Source organism: Diadema setosum, chromosome 5, assembly GCF_964275005.1.
Source record: "Diadema setosum chromosome 5, eeDiaSeto1, whole genome shotgun sequence".
Classification (NCBI taxonomy): domain Eukaryota; kingdom Metazoa; phylum Echinodermata; class Echinoidea; order Diadematoida; family Diadematidae; genus Diadema; species Diadema setosum.
The window spans coordinates 29,293,277-29,309,649 of record NC_092689.1 but is presented as its reverse complement, the minus strand read 5'-3'; the positions used below and the strand labels follow the sequence as shown (position 1 = coordinate 29,309,649).

Here is a 16,373-nt window from a genome sequence, read left to right as displayed (position 1 = left end):
CAATGCAAATGCTGAACCTTGCAATAATTTTCATTGCATGTTACATTTATTATGCTTATACTTTATCTGGTGAACAAATCCTAATTCATTTAACGATTTGTTTCAGTTGAAAAAATAGAAAATGTGTCTTCGTGGTGTAAGATGGTGATTTATCATTTGTGCTTGACTCATTAACTTGGGAATTAGCATATGAAAGCACTCTGTAGCATAATGTGTAGTCAAATTTGCAAAATGCCAAACACTCGTATCAGACCTCTATTGTGGATGTAGATGTATTGTGATGATTTTACAAGCATATACCTATGAATTCACTCCCATAAATGATAGTCTTCATAAAAATGCTCAAGGAAATGTCCTTGCTACAATATAATTGCTTTACACCATGAGATAATTGGTCAGAAGTTTCATCACCAAGGCAACCAAGCACACCACAAGTGACATGACTCTCTGTGTACATTATATGCCAACTGGCCAGACCAAATAAGCCAGTTTGGGGTTAGCTCATGGGCACATCGGTACAAATGACCTTTCTTCTTTATCAGTTGATATGGCACTCCACGAGGTTTCAAGCGAGAGAAGGTATTTCAGCTGACCCGACGTAACAACTTATGGAATTATGGAATTCACCAGTCATGTTCAAACACAGAATGAACTTGCGTAGACCAGGTGACCAGAATGATCCATCAATTAGCACTTTGGAAAGCATCCATTTCATTATTTCGCATTGAATGTATTAACAATCTTTTTCTATTGATATTGTCAAATACCGCTTTTGCTGTCAGGTGGATGTGCTTGCAGGCACCACTCATAATGATCATTTGAATAATCATTACATCACAGATGCGTATCTCAGTGAATAAAAAACCAACACGCTCTGCCGGTACTGATGACCTTTTTCTGCTCATGCTCAAAGTGGAACCCCGAACTGGCTTATTCGTGCTCACTTTCAAATACAGACTACTTCACCCAAGTCAAATCCAAAGGGATCATAGAAATTTTGACTTGACATGAATTTCGACTTACACAACAGAATTAACAAATGCTTTATATCCACCAGGGATAGAAGTTTTTTCTCCAATTTTGCGATTTTCAGCTTTGGCGAGGTCTACTTTAAGGCGAGGTTGACTGTACATGCAACTGCAATATCCAAAGGGCATGATGGTGCAAGGTGCCATAGCCTATTTTTCTTCTCAGCATATGCCATTATTTTATTGCCTTGATCATGACGAGATATGATAATCACGCAAAGAAACAGAAAGCTGTCAAATAAATTCACCGTAGAAATTGCAAGCATGTGACTGTGTCTCAGAGGTAGTGTTAATGATGTCATCTATTTTGGTACTATCAGAGATTATGATATGCAGACAAATACATGTATTGAGCATTTGTCTGCTTATATCATGTATCTCTCATTATGCTCATACTGTATGGAAGGTCGTTTCGGTCATTTAAAAATACTCTTCCTCCACAAAACATCCAAGGTAAAACTAGGCGAGGAGGGGCTGCATACAATTGCAAAATGATTATTATTTTAGATATATGACAACCTTCGATATCATAAAGACCTTGTAGTACAGAAATCATAAAAAAATTCTCTGAATATGAATGAGCCCCTCTACTTTGAGGATGCTGTACAGAAAATGTCATTAATTTCACACATCATGTGTGTATTCAATGCCCATGTACAATTTTACTCCAGAGTTGTGAAAAAGGCAGGCGTATCACAGAGCCATTTCAATAAAACAGACGCTTTTTGTCCCTCTCTACGTTTCTTAAAATCATATCAACCTTTTTAATGAGGTTTTTTTAAGTTTACTTGCCCATTCTGATAAAAGAATTTTCAAGTCTGCCTCTTTTATCCCCAAGAACAAAATTAAATGTGCTAACCCCATTCCCCCCCCCCCCACCCCACCCTCCTTTCATATACTGGTAAAAGACTAATTACAGAACATGCAAGTATAGCATTGTCAAATTAATGTCTCTACGCTGCCATGAGATTGGTGTAAAAATATAACAGCACAGTGAACCTATTTAGCTCAAGAGGATGGAGGTACATGTAATTTAATTGGTATAAGGTGACGGTATTTGCGATTAGATATCATTCATAGGTTTGGCATTTCATTACTGACCTAAACAGTCTACTTGTTCCCCAAAAGAAGACAATTAATTATGAACAGCCTTGACTTGTTTCTCTTTACAATGACCTTATAATATTTGACCTGCTACAACAAAAGGATCCAAAAGTCGGGAAAGGATGATTTTTCTGAAAATGACATGACATTATTTCCTTACTCTTCCGCTTTAAAGGGATCGTACAGTTTTGGTTGAGACCTAATTTCAGGTTTCTAACATTTTTTGGTGAGATAATGAGAAACCTCTTATGAAATGTGAAAGAGCATGTAATTCTATGAGGAATTCAATGTTTATTTGATGAAAATTGGTTTTGAAATGGCTGAGATATCCCAAAAAGAGTGATTCTAATAAAGTGTTGGACCCACACTTTATTACGATCGCTTTGTTTTACTTTGTTTTTGGATGTTTCAGTCATTCCAAACCCAATTTTCATCAAACAAACTTTGAATTCCTCTTAAAATGGTATGCTCTGTACTATATCATAAGCGTTTTCTTGGTATCTAGCAAAAAGTTAAAAGCCCAATTCTCATCTCTACCAATACTGTACCATCCCTTTAATTCCGTATATAACACGACACATAAAAGTACTTGGTTGTGGAGATATTGGTGATATTATGAGACCATGTCGAATGGTCTAGGAAATCAGCATTTCCAGATTACCGCCTTCAAAGTTTTCTTTCCAATGCAATCATGATCAAGGGGAGGTAAGACAGTTTTCACCTCTTGACAACAGAAGGTCTCCTCATAGCAATCGCCACGATGTTCATTCAAGCTTAGGGCCAGCAGTCTACACACGACCAATCAGTAACCAGGGTGCCACGCACTGACCAATAAGATTACTCCTTCATTGCTAGGGGCGGAGTCTACCTGCGGCGCTAAATCCAAATCTTCGGACACATTTCTGTTCCTTTGAAAGTCAGAAAATCATGGTCCAGAGAAAACACTCATTTCTTGAATTTCCTTTGATTTAGCTTCAAAATTTCAGTGGATGATAGATGATACATTAGACTACAAAATTATGTCAAAAACAGAAATCCTGTTGCTTTGACCGATTTTGATGATCTGACTTCAAACTCAAATTTTCTCGGCTCAGCCGTCGGCAACTTTAGGATCCTTTTGTTGTGGTGGGTCAAATATATATGTGTTATACAATGTTATAATGATTTCACTAGCCAAACACAGTGCATAAGTAAGGGGTCTAATCTTTTCCTCCATTGTACTTCTCTAGAATCATACCTACAACAAGACCTCAAAAAATCTGGTAGGCTACAGTCAATCCATAAATGCTTTCTCATACCAGATGTGTTTAAGTTGGAGAGACCACTGCAGCAAATGGTCGAGTTATGATGGTAACCTCTCCATCTTCATCAAGACATTAAGGTATACCCAGTTCCACACACACACAGGCTTTAATACACTGTTCTTAAGCCACTGCAGATGAGACACTCGCCTTCCAACCATTTGATCGAATTTCTGTGAAGTCTGGTCAGTGGCTTTCCACCCCTTCATCTTCTTGGCTCTCCTGCGGGTCACCAATTTCCTCCTCGACATCACTGGCCAGTGCTCCATCTTCAACACCTTCATCAACATCATCATCATCATCATTATTTTCCTCTTGGTCCTCATTTTCCTCTCTCCCCCCAACATCCATCTCATTTATATTGCTGGGCTGATGTGAACTCGCTGTCTTGCTTGACTTTGAGTCACTCTTGAAAGTCCTCACAATTTTCCTCATCTTGATGTTTGCCATGAGTCTTGCACTTCCGTCCCACGCCCGGAGTAATTTCAAAGTACGCATATCGACGATGTCAGGGATTTCTGCAGAGACAGAAAGGCAAGGAAAACACGAATGCAAATCACATGGACAGAAGAAATTCAGAGAACTTACAGTATACACATTTTTACATAACATATTGCACTCTCTGTTGTAAAACAAGTAAGATACTTAAAACATACACAAATACAAGTTTGGTTCTCAACACTAATCTGGCACATTCATATTAATGTTTGTTCGGTTTGGATTTAAAGATGAAAACAGGATAGACTGTCCTATCAAAGTGGCATCCCCTATCCATTGTGAATGAAGCAACCAATGAGAAAGAATCATTATCTGTTTTCAAGAGAAAAGGAAGTTATTTTCTGCCTTGCGACCAGTACTGTCGACTCCTGTTATAACAAGGTCCTTGTTACCAGCAGCTTTCTTTCATTATAACAAAATTCTGCTATAACCAAACAAAGAAACGATAAAGAACATAGAACAGAAAATGCTGTGGTCTGAATTTTTACTTTGTTGGAACCGAAATTTCAAAATAACTGTGTCCATTATAATAGGAGTGCACTGTATGTGAGTTGCTTATTTTGCAAATAATGGTAGACTCACAAAATTTGCAAAAAACAAACAAAAACACTGCAAATATACCATACAGAAATACAGAATATGTGAACACTGAGTGGTAGAGACACTAACCTATACCACATGTCCTGAACAGCTCCTCTTCCCTCTGTCTTGTGGCATTGATAATGCCCTCTCGACTTGCATGTTGCCGCCCGGACCGAGACTTGAAGCTGTTGACTATCGATATCTGTTCCAGTTCCTCATCGAACCTCTGAAGATATCTGGTTGGATGTGACAGACACAAGAAACAAATTTGAATGTATTCAAACCCTAACTTTTGTTTATGTTTCGGAGTAAAAGGTTCTGCTAAAATGATTATCTGTTGGCCCTTAGGCAGCCTAAAACCCCACTTCCAGAAAAACTGTTAAGTGAGAAAAAAAAAGCAAACATAACATGAACCTATAACAAATGATAAACATATATGTCTTTTGCAAACTTTAACATTGAACACATAAATAAATAGCTATCTGAGAACACATAAATTCATATTGTCCTTGGAACCCTTAATATTCTGTTCCTCTGTCCAGTATGAACAACTTTCAAGTCTGGTTTCTGAAAAGATGGAAGATGTAATGGCTGGAAGGAAATACAGTTAAACTCGCATAAGTCGATCTTCTCGGGACTGAGCAAAACACATCGACTTAGGCGATTTTCGACTTGTGCGTAAGTCGAAAAAAATCGACTTACAGTTTCACCACAGGTACATACATGTATGTTTAATGTACATGTATGTTGTCTACTCTGGAGCCGAGAGCTGGAGCGGTGTGCCGCAGCACGGGTCGCCCAGCAGGGCCGCGGCTAACTTTGCATGGACAGTGCATTAGTATTGGCACAGGTCCGATTACTTTACACCCTTGTTAAACCTTGGGGAAGTGAATATGAAAGATATTTGAGCAGTGATTGATTCCAGTTTACCATACCGTGGCTTGAAATGCGTGCAGAGGTGCAATTCTGATTTACCCGTGCCCGTAACTTTCTCCCTACTTTCCGCTTTGAAAACTCAGCAGCTTCATCCATTATACCACTCCACTGCACAGCGCTGCAAATGCCAAGCTACATGTACACTGCAAGCTCAATACTATACATGTAAATGAACGCATGTGTACTGTACGAACGCTGTACGTACGTAGCGCGACAGCTGACAGGGCTGTACCAGCGGACCTCCAAATACGAAGAGAGTTAAACGATCCCATGCGATCGCTTTGAATTTTGATTTTAGATCATTTTTTTTTTTTTGTCACCTCAAACTCATCTGACAAACAAAATAATGATGAGTAATAAATAATGAATAATAAATGACAGTGATTTATTACACAATAAAATCTTATTCGACTTAGGCACAGTGAATTCAATGGTTTTTCCGTGAAAGTGTTCTTGGAATTTCATCGACTTAGGCAGGTATTCGACTTACAAAATTTGACTTGTGAGTGAATTAATACACGTACGTCAATGGGGAAAAATCGGGACTTTTTAAAATCATCGACTTACGCGATTATTCGACATATGCGACGTCGACTTAGGCGAGTTTAACTGTACATCTACATGACCACACTTCCCATCACCTTGGACAAGTGAAGCTTCATCCTTGCCATTTATTCATGGCATCACATTTAAATTTGATCCGATGGAGTCATCATCCCACACCTCAATATCAAAACAATTACTACTTTATCAGAGTACACTAGCAGATAACAAATAATAAAGCCCCTTTTAGCATTATAATTGTCCTCATCCAAAGAGGAACAAGTGAAGCCAATTCTACATTATTAACTGCATAACATGACGTGAAAGAGAATTAATCAAAAATTTTAATAGTTTCTGCTATTAGAGTAATATATCAAATGTCCATCATCATAACATTAACAGCACTGACATGCCCCCTGGTGGCAACTGATCATAATGAATCATCATCACTGATCATTGATCATCTTCATCTTCATCTGCAGAGATATGTTCAAATACCTGACAAATCTTTAAATTTCATCCAGTCTCTTGAATTCCTGATTATGAAATGCCAATCACGGTCTTTTCACTTTCTTGATCACAGGTGATCAATTTCAAGACCATCTCAAGGGCGCTAGCACTAATAGATCAAGTAGATGTAGTGTCTGTCAGCAAATCTACAGCATTTTTTAAATATCCTGAAGATATATGGAGTACTGTAATACCCTACATGCTTTTGTAATAAAGCACAGTGTCTTATGACAAGTCATTTGAATCAAGCCTGTACATACATGTAGTCCTAAAGTTTGTGCTTGGTGATGCCCATGCACAGACAAAAAAAAAAAAGAAAAAAAAAGAAAAGAAGAAGAAGACGAAGAAAGGAACAAAAGAAGAGGAAAACATTTCCAAATGAAAAAAAAAAAAAAATTGCAAGGCTGTCACCTTGACACAAGCTCCTCAGCCTCAGTTTTGTTGTAGCTCTGTTTGTCTGCATCCAAGGCATCCTTGAACCACATCAGCTTGTCGTTCAGCAGGGAGTTCTTCAGCGAGGTCTCTTGGTGAACTCTGGTGATGCATATGAAATCGAACATGAAGAATGAAACAAGATAAATGTATTGAGAATCCCAATGAGAGACGTCTCAGGGTAGAAATATACATTCATAAGTGAACAAAGCTGAAATGTTTGTTGAAAGTATCTGACACCATGATCAAACAGATGGAGATTCACTATTTTGATGACCTAGAGCAAGTCATCAATTTCATCAGTTTTGGTCAAATGTAATTCATAAAAACACTAGATGTACCAGTATTTTTTCATTTGTTTACTCTTCCTGTTCTGCTTTGCAAATTACTGCGAAACAGCATGACAGCTAAAGACAACAAAAAGGAGACAGTAAAATGTTTGATAACACAATATTTCAGGACAGGAATTCAGGAACAAGGAAATTTCCATGCTAAAATTTACAATGCTCACTTAACGGCAAATCTGACTGCGACATGCAGTATATATTTAGCAATTGTATTTAGCATTATACATTAACAAACAAACATTGGTATGATCACAAAGGATGAACACTGTACCATAATGGATACAGACATGCTTGTCTTCAGTTCAGATCACACATACAAATTAATTTAACACAGATGACTACCTTTTGACTCTTTCTTTGTGAATTTCCCTAGCTCCAAGTTTGTTGGCCTTCCTGCTCTGAGGATGAATGAGTTTGTGGCATTTTGCAGCAACCTTGGTCCTCCCTGCTTTTGGCTAACAGGTTATAAATCAGAAAGAATAAAAGCAATTATTAATATGATTGTAATGTTTGCACTTCCATAAGACAGTCAAACATATTTGCATTGTAAAATGCAAAATGCATGCAGCATACTGTGCAACATACTGTGCAACAGAATACATTTTGTGTAATCTTTGTGGTTGGTACAAAAACACTTTATATTATAAATTGTTGCACTCAGCAGAGGTCAATTAGTGAATTAGGGGGTATCAACAAAAGAATTCCATTGACTTGGCTGTTTAACTCTCCACAGTAGCAGCACAGTGCTAGTACTACTAATACTAGGGACTTTTCGATTGTGTGGATGTGGCCGCCTTTCTCATACAAGAGCAGTTCCATATTGCTGCAGTCCACTCCTCACGTCTGCAGTGTTATCACCCATTTCGATTTTCAGTGCACGCCATTCACGACAGTTACAGCTCGTTATTCCGAAGGTTCGTTATTCAGAAGGCTCTTTATTCCTAAGATTCGTTATTCCGAAGGTTCATTGTTCCGAATTTCATTTTCGGATTAACCAATCTTCGGAGTAACGAACCTTCGGAATAACGCCACAAATTTTCGGATAAACAATCCCTTTTTCATTTTCAGATTAACGAACCTCTAGGCATAGGGAATTTGTGTGTTTCAGATTAACGACCCTTCGGAATAGCGAACCTTCAGAATAACAAACAGCACCCGTTCACGACGTACTGCTACATATCATGGCCCCGTCCCCTCCAGCGGGCTGGGTGATTGGTGCGCCAAGCAATGACGTCACTCACACGATGAATCTACAGTAGGAGGCTGTGAAATCCTTGGAGGACACTTTAGGTTAGCAATTCTGGTGTTGGACATGCTGGAGAACCTGGAGCATACGCTTTCCTTAAAATGATGTCATTACCACCTTGACGTCCACGTCCAGGAGGTGAAATTGAAAAGTCCCTACTAGTACACTAGTACTACCTGTAGTTAGTACATATGTACTGTATGCAAATTGGGTATTGTTACATTGTGAGGCACTAGAGTTAATGCAAATTTCACACTCAACCTGCACTTCATACGCATACATGTACTCCCCGGGCCGGGCCGAGTCCAAGGATTTACGGTTAGTGTGGGGTTTGTTGTTGTATGAAGTATTAAATATACATGAGAATGCTGATGAAGTATGAAGCTGCATGAGCGCCCATATTGTGTACGTCAGTAATTGTACTGTTAACAAAAAGAAAGACAAAAAAAACGCACCAAGGTTCGACTTCCCGTGCCGAATTCGACTGCATACAAAGGCAAAGGTCTTACTAACCGCGGCTCAGGGCGCTGTACACGGTACGTGTTGGGGTCGCTGGTGCGGCTAAGGTTTTACATGTTAGAGATGTACAATTGTGTAGTCTTTGGTCAAATTTCAGACAGCGTAAACAAAATGGTTGAATTATAGGCCGCTTGCTGCTGCATGCTGTATTTGTTTTGTTTTCATTTGTTTTGACCTTACTTACTAACTTCAGTTCGGGAAACCCACTCACAAGGGGGGCCCCTCCTTATAAGTAACCCGTCCCCCTTATAAGTAACCCCATCCCCCTTATAAGTAACCCCCGGGGCACCCCTTATAAGGAGTCTCCATGCTTTTTTGCAATGCAACGCGAAAATGAAAGGACTGCGGCAATTCGCTTGATTATGTCCATAAAGCTTCACAAGTTTCCTAGTTACTCACGAAATTTGAGCAAAATCGGTTCGAGGCATCATATCTAAAATCATGGATTTAAATGCGATGTCAAACGACCCATGTGAATGCTGAAATGCGAGCGATTACTGGCGTGAGTGTCACCAGGCGCGGCGGCGTGGCAATGCTCGAGTGCAGACGTGGCGACTGAGTACGGAGAATCAGTCGCCACGTCTGCACTCAAGCATTGCCGCGCCTCCGCGCCTGGCGACACTCACGCCAGTAATCGCTCGCATTTCAGCATTCGCATGGGTCATTTGACATCGCATTTAAATCCATGATTTTAGATATGATGCCTCGAACCGATTTTGCTCAAATTTCGTAACTAGGAAACTTGTGAAGCTTTATGGACATAATCAAGCGAATTGCCGCAGTCCTTTCATTTTCGCGTTGCATTGCAAAAAAGCATGGAGACTCCTTATAAGGGGTGCCCCGGGGGTTACTTATAAGGGGGACGGGGTTACTTATAAGGGGGACGGGTTACTAATATAAGGAGGGGCCCCCCTTGTGAGTGGGTTTCCTGAACTGAACTTAGCTTAGATAGATCTAGTTAGATTAAATAATTAGGCTATTAATACAGATTTAATTTAATACGATTATACCTGTACGATTAAATGCATCACAAACAGATTTGCACTGTCATTTAAATCATGTCACTCACTGAGTTGCTGAGTTACATCATACAATGACAATGTATGGTCATCACAACACTAACAGATTCGGACATGTAACACAGTTCACAATATATGGGACTACACTACAATACGAAATGTAACGTTAAACATGTACAATGTAGAAACACACACGAAAGAGACACAACGAAACAAATGCACCTTACCATGTTGAAAAGATCCAAGGTCAAGGAGAAAAGTGGAACAAAGAAAGACAGCCAGCTACTTTGTAGACGAATGTTCAGGAATATAAACGCCAGTCAGCGACTATCTGTGGAAATTTGATAAAGAAGATCTCTCACGATGATACCGATACAGTTGCTGTACGTGCCACATGTTGTGTATGTGCATTGCATTGCGTAATCCTGATCCTACTGAAAGCAACACTCTCTATCGATTTGGTGATTTTGCAGAGGGCGCCCTAGTAAACAAACTGATACATTTTGTATCCATAATTATTATCCAGGCTAAGGTTGTGAACGAGTCTACAAGGTCGACCCAGAGCAGCGCGGTTGTACGAAATTAGATTTTGCTACTTGCAGACGACGATTTTCGGCCCGATTTTCTGCAACAAGAAAGTCCAGTCAAAACTATAGGTTAGCAATCGACACGAAACACCCCTCACAATACGATGCAACAACAAGCTCTGCCTGTCGTAATTGTTGTGATATTCATCGCGACGCTAGCACAGCTTGAGCTCGACACCGAGCCTTTGGTGGCTCGGCGCTCCGTTACTCTACCAAGACCCAAGGATGAGGCCTTTCAGATGATCACCAATATTCACAAGTTTGAGAAGGTGAGCAGAGAACGGAATATTCAAGGGCAGTTTGCGAAGATGGATGGTAGAAATCTACTTCATGACAGCACAAAAAACTAACAGCCTCTGCTCAGACAAAAGCCAAAACTAAAGTGATATGATCAATGATTATGAGCTGAGTGTCTCATGCCATGCATTTACTCACCCATTTTATTAGTAAATTGCCAAAAGCCCAAACTGTTGGAGGCTGTCATCATTTAAAGCAGAAAATAGTATGTCCAAGTTGTAACATGAGGCTCAAGTTATTTATGAAGTACATGTACATGTATTGTAACGTTAGAGGGCAGATTATGAAATGTCGGTGGCTCAAGAAGCATTGCATTTTATCACTGACACTGGTCGGCAGAAGCCCGATTCTCACTTGACCGACTGAAAGATCGGTCTGTATCTTGTCGTCGGGAATATGCTCCGTGAAGATTACGTATGGCTTCATGAAATCCCCTCATTTGTCTGCAGAGGAGAGTTGTAAAAGTTTTTTTTTTTTAATGAAAAACTCCGGACAGACGAACTTTGCTGTCTAGGTTCTCACTAATCCGGGGCGCTGTGTTGGGGTCGTCGGTGGTACAACGGTGCGGTTGCTAGGCTCTCATCAACCTTGACAGACACTTGACACACACAAAAACAAAGAAGGGCCTGGAGTTGAGTCTCTCAATGTCTGCATGTCATCTGACGTAGTAATGCAAGACCTGAGCTTTGTTGATGGTCTAGCGTAGACTCTAAAGAGAAAAGGTAGCGTATGATTTTTATGAAACCTACAGCGTACATGGGGTACAATGTAGCAGAAGGTTACCCATTGGCATGAGATACTCGGGTCTGAATCAATATGCTGCTAGCTGCTTCAACCTAACTGCAGTCAGCCTGAACATGAAGCTCCCACAGTGTAGACAGTGGAGCACCACAGGTTACTCCCAGTATTCCACCAACTCAAGACCAGTTTGAGTTTGAAAAAATTAGGATTCTACCAAGGGAGCAGTGTGTCGTACAAATGGTTTGTGCAGGAATGTGATGCCTTAATTTGCATCACTTTCATTTTAGAGGAGTTGAAGGATGCACAGTGACCATTTTAGCTAAGTATTCAGGTCATGCTGGATTTGCTGCACATCCTCAGAAGAATGGATAGGTCTTAATAGGGCAAGATCTTCAGCAAAAAGAACACTTTGAGAGGAAATGGAGCGAGCATTATCACTGATGAAAAGATTTTAAAAAGAGCTTGGGTCAGAGATCACTGCAGTAAGACAGAGTACCTCGGTGTTACACCACTGTAGTACTCGGACACGAGAAAACTGTGCCAAGGCAACATATTTTGCAGTGTTCAATGCATTTTGATTGTTGATTGCCAGTGATATAAGGAATCAACTAACTGGATTACACATGTCCACCCCTCGCAAAAACTTGTCATCTGAAGCAAGCCATTGTGTGGTGTCATATGTATGGTCCTACTAGTACAATGTATATTGCTGTAGCAAGGAATCCCCATCATATGGTTTCCAAAATGATATGATTCCTTTTATACAGTACTTTGAAATTGCTTTAAATGTTACAAGTGTATAATTGACAAGCCAAATTTTAATAAGTTTGTTCTTTGAATTGGCTTCCAAAAGTTTTCATGCTTGGCTCTTGTAGAGAAAGAGAAAGAGGGGAAAAAGATGCCCTGTAGCTTGTTAAAAATATGGGTACATTGCCCAAATGGCCATTCAGAAAAATGGGGAAAATGTTTCTCTTGTCATGGCCTGCCATGGGTACGACCAAGACTCTACTTAAAGCCTTGCATGCTTTCTTGTTCACAGTGGATGACTACTGTCGTACACGTAGCCGAAGATGACGGCTCTCTAGCCAAGGTCGGGAAGTCCTTCCGCCTGTATACGCGCACCCCGCTCAAGACTTTAGAAGTCCCAGCGGCAATCACTAAGTACCAGCCCATCTCCTCCTTCGAATTCGAAACCCAGTCTCTCCTCTTCTCCACGCGATTTGTGTTCGACGTCGAGCATGGGGATCGGGACGGATTCTCGAGGCTGACCTGGAAGATCTATGCAAGGAGGAGAAGCTACTTGTATCTGGTAAGATGTGTTCTGACACTGCTCAGACCGCTGTACTTGGCTATCATGGTGCAAGTGCTTGCACAAAATGAACATGCCAATTCACTGTGTTTATAAGTACACTGTATGTACTGAAATATGCTGTCAAGTGTGTTGTATCTCTTCAAATTGTCTGTCACAGGAGCCATCAGAGATATTCAAAAATTAAGGATCTGGATGATTTCATTGTGTTGGAAAGTAAGTCATGTAACCCTCACATATATAATACAAATGTATTAGCTCTCCTAGGACGCCCCAAACACTGCTGACATTTCATGTAGTAATTATGTGAGTACATTAAACATTATTGTTATTACATGGTAAATTTTATGATATCGCTGTTGTATGTAAACACATGTGGGGTGATATTTCCCTTGAATGTACTGTCAAACAGAGGGCAACATATTAAGTTTCTTCTGGGATAGTTCCCACCCCCAACCAAACCAGGTACTGGATCAATGAAAGCTGGCATTTCCAAGTTTAATTTTGAAGGCCTAAGTAGGAAAATTATGATTTTCATCCTTGTCAAATTTACTAGATAATATTTTTTTGTTTCGTTTTACTTTTTATGTGGTATGTATTTGTGGGAGGTCTAGGGCAATTACCCCCTGGGCAATTACCCTGGACCCTTTCCCTGGCCCTAATCCAAATCCAGATCCTAATCCTGATCCTGAGCCTAATCCTAACCCTAACCCAACTCCTAACCCTAAACCTAACCCCAACCCTAATACCACTAACCAGTATTTAGCTGGGGGTAATTGCCCTCTGGGGGTAATTGCCTGGATACGATTTGTGGGTATGCTTTAAATTCTTTCTTTTTTTTTCATTTGCAGGTGACAGTTGTCCAGCCATTGAAGTTTATACTGTCAAACCATGTTACAGCTTCACTGTTGAGCCTGAAAGTCTTGCTAAACTGACACTATCTGCATTCTGTGGCCAGCTGCCAGGGGTGGTATCCTTTGCAAGTCCCTCACATTTCATCCGCAGAATATCAGTGGAGAACATCTGTGCCTGACCACCTGATCTTTCAAGATCGTTCAAGTATGCTTGCCTTGACTTCCCAGTATACTTACTTCTATGAAGTATTGTGGAGAGTAATACTGTACTTTAAAGGTGGAAATTTTCGCAGTGTTGAAATTTTTGTGCATTTTGCGCAACCAGAAACTAGCACAAAAATAAAAGCACGCGAATATTTTTGCTTGCCATATGTTCCTGTGCGTAATGTCTTGATTCCGCAGAATTAAAAACACGCGAAACTCTTCTTTCCCGGCCATGCGCAAAAAATTAGTCACGCGAAAATATCCATTTTTACAGTAATGAATTCATCTGGGTTGGTACACTTTTTAGGTGATTATATCTATTCAGATTTCCTTTTCCAATAAGGGTGGAGCTAAGTGCATCCACAACTGTTTTATGGCAGGTACATTTACCGTTTCTTAACTTGTAGACAGGCTGACCAGTGAATATGGCATGGCTGCCAGCTGTTTGTTTGTTTGTGTATTTGAAGTGCATATTATAATGATTTAGCCAGATGACAGAAAGTGCTATTGTTACTGAATTACCTTAGCACTAAATGCCACATCATGCAGTGTTCAAGTTTGTAAAGGTACCCAATGAATTAATGCAATACTCAGTTACTATTTATGATGTTGAATTGTGCAGGTTTGTACTTCCTATTTAGTGTTAGATTTATTGGCAAGTGCTTTCGAGAAGGTAAGAAAGATGCTTGCAGAAATGCATATTTTCTCTGCTTCAGATGAGAAGAGTTAATGACCTGGTAGTGTAGGGAAACATGGGTTGACCAATGGAATTAAATCTTCATTTGCTGCCCACCAGGGTCCAGTTAAAACCACAAATAACTATTCCAGTGAAGAATTCATTATGTGCATCAAAGTATGCACTTTTATTGGTAAGAAATAGCCCCAGTTGATGAGATTCTTTAGCTGTATGTGTACTTACACAGAGGTCAGTGACTAAGTTGGACACACTTTGTTACAGGGATTCTTGAATGAATCTGAGCCGGGCCAGCCATCCTAATCCATGGTATCCCCCACGCTACTGGGTCTTTTACCACCAGTACCACCAAACATAGACTACACTGTTAAGTGAAGTCAGTGCTTGGAATGCAATAGACAAAAGTACTTATGTAGATGGGTACAAATCAACGTTTCATGAGTGTTACATAATGATGCAAATGGAACGCATTTGGTAGATTGAACAGATGTATCAGAATGGTAAGTTGAAGTAGCAAGAGACAATGAAGAAGAGTGAAATTTATGCTGACACATCGGTCAACATTGATGTATGATTATCATTATTTTTTGCTTGTTTGCTGGTACATTAGTCCAAATGAGCTCAACAGCAATAACAAAGTTGTGTCATGCATTCAGGTGTTGTGCAGTCTATGGCTACAACAAGGCCTACATTGATGCAATATTTGTGCAAACACTGATGTTCAGTGTCATTGTGCCATAATCATTGTGCCATGCTGAGCATGGCACAATACTTAGTACTGCTAAGTACCTGGATCCTGACTTACGAAATCACTAAGCAATGTTATCGATAAACGTACACAAAGCGTGTGTTTTATCTATGTATTTATTTATTTTGAATTTTCATTTTTTTCCCACACCTATTATAAGTTATAGTTTCTGGATATTTGGCTCTACAATCACAGTAACAGTAATGAATTCACATGTTCTGACTATGATGTACTTTGATACAGTTCATATGCAGTACATGTTGGTGTTGATAAGTTCTGCAAGTCTTGGGAGAAATACTGCAGAAGAGATTATAGATGTTCAACTGAGATATTTACAGTACATTGCACTTCCCGGGGGGGGGGGGGGGGGGATGTTAAGATAATGCTTAGTTGTCCATGCAGTCCTTACTTCTTATTTGTTTTTCTTTGTTCACACTTTCACTGGTCTACGGTTTGCCTTGACAAATTGAATTTCTAACAACTTTTTCCATTTGGGGGAACATTCATGAAGCAGAAACAGTTTGTAGATACAAAATCTTCATGAAGTTCAAGAATGTGGATGTGTATGTGTTTTGTGTTCATGTTCATTACACAGAGGAGTGAATGAAGCATATGAAATGCATGTGTCTCTATCTATAAATTCATTCTTCTGCAAAATGAATACCTATTTAAAATGGTAATCAAGGAGTATTACATCTTTGATATCATTTAAAGTAATCCACTTCAGATTTTTCTCTATGTTGAATGAATGTGTCTTCAACAATCTATCGCCACTATGCACTGTACAGAACAATCTTTTTACAATTCATCTGAAATTGTGTCCATTTTTTCTGAATTACAGTAGAGCAGTCATATATACAATTGTAGTACAATA

At 39.6% G+C, this 16,373-nt stretch overlaps 2 protein-coding genes across 2 annotated transcripts; one reads left to right on the top strand and one right to left on the bottom strand.

Moving 5' to 3' along the window:
- Nucleotides 1-1,922: 1,922 nt before the first annotated feature.
- LOC140229267 (translation machinery-associated protein 16-like) lies at nt 1,923-10,357 on the bottom strand. The gene is made up of 5 exons (XM_072309543.1): nt 10,293-10,357; nt 7,624-7,736; nt 6,914-7,036; nt 4,601-4,749; nt 1,923-3,951 (listed from the first exon to the last, which is right to left on the bottom strand). Exons 1-5 carry the CDS (start codon nt 10,293-10,295, stop codon nt 3,620-3,622), a joined length of 720 nt encoding a protein of 239 aa, XP_072165644.1. The 5' UTR covers nt 10,296-10,357; the 3' UTR covers nt 1,923-3,619.
- A 285-nt stretch (nt 10,358-10,642) lies between these two features.
- On the top strand, nt 10,643-14,180 carry LOC140229266 (uncharacterized). The gene is made up of 3 exons (XM_072309542.1): nt 10,643-10,921; nt 12,730-12,999; nt 13,851-14,180. Exons 1-3 carry the CDS (start codon nt 10,757-10,759, stop codon nt 13,932-13,934), a joined length of 519 nt encoding a protein of 172 aa, XP_072165643.1. The 5' UTR covers nt 10,643-10,756; the 3' UTR covers nt 13,935-14,180.
- Nucleotides 14,181-16,373: the final 2,193 nt, after the last annotated feature.

Bases quoted from the DNA above. Each gene is read 5' to 3' on its own strand.
- LOC140229267 (XM_072309543.1), bottom strand. The intron at 4,750-6,913 runs GTGACAGCCTTG...ACATCCAACCAG, and splicing joins GCTGAGGAGCTTGTGTCAAG to ATATCTTCAGAGGTTCGATG. The intron at 3,952-4,600 runs GTTAGTGTCTCT...CTGTCTCTGCAG, and splicing joins GTTCAGGACATGTGGTATAG to AAATCCCTGACATCGTCGAT.
- LOC140229266 (XM_072309542.1), top strand. From the start codon at position 10,757: ATGCAACAACAAGCTCTGCCTGTCGTAATTGTTGTGATATTCATCGCG. The intron at 10,922-12,729 runs GTGAGCAGAGAA...TCTTGTTCACAG, and splicing joins ATATTCACAAGTTTGAGAAG to TGGATGACTACTGTCGTACA. The intron at 13,000-13,850 runs GTAAGATGTGTT...TTTCATTTGCAG, and splicing joins GGAGAAGCTACTTGTATCTG to GTGACAGTTGTCCAGCCATT.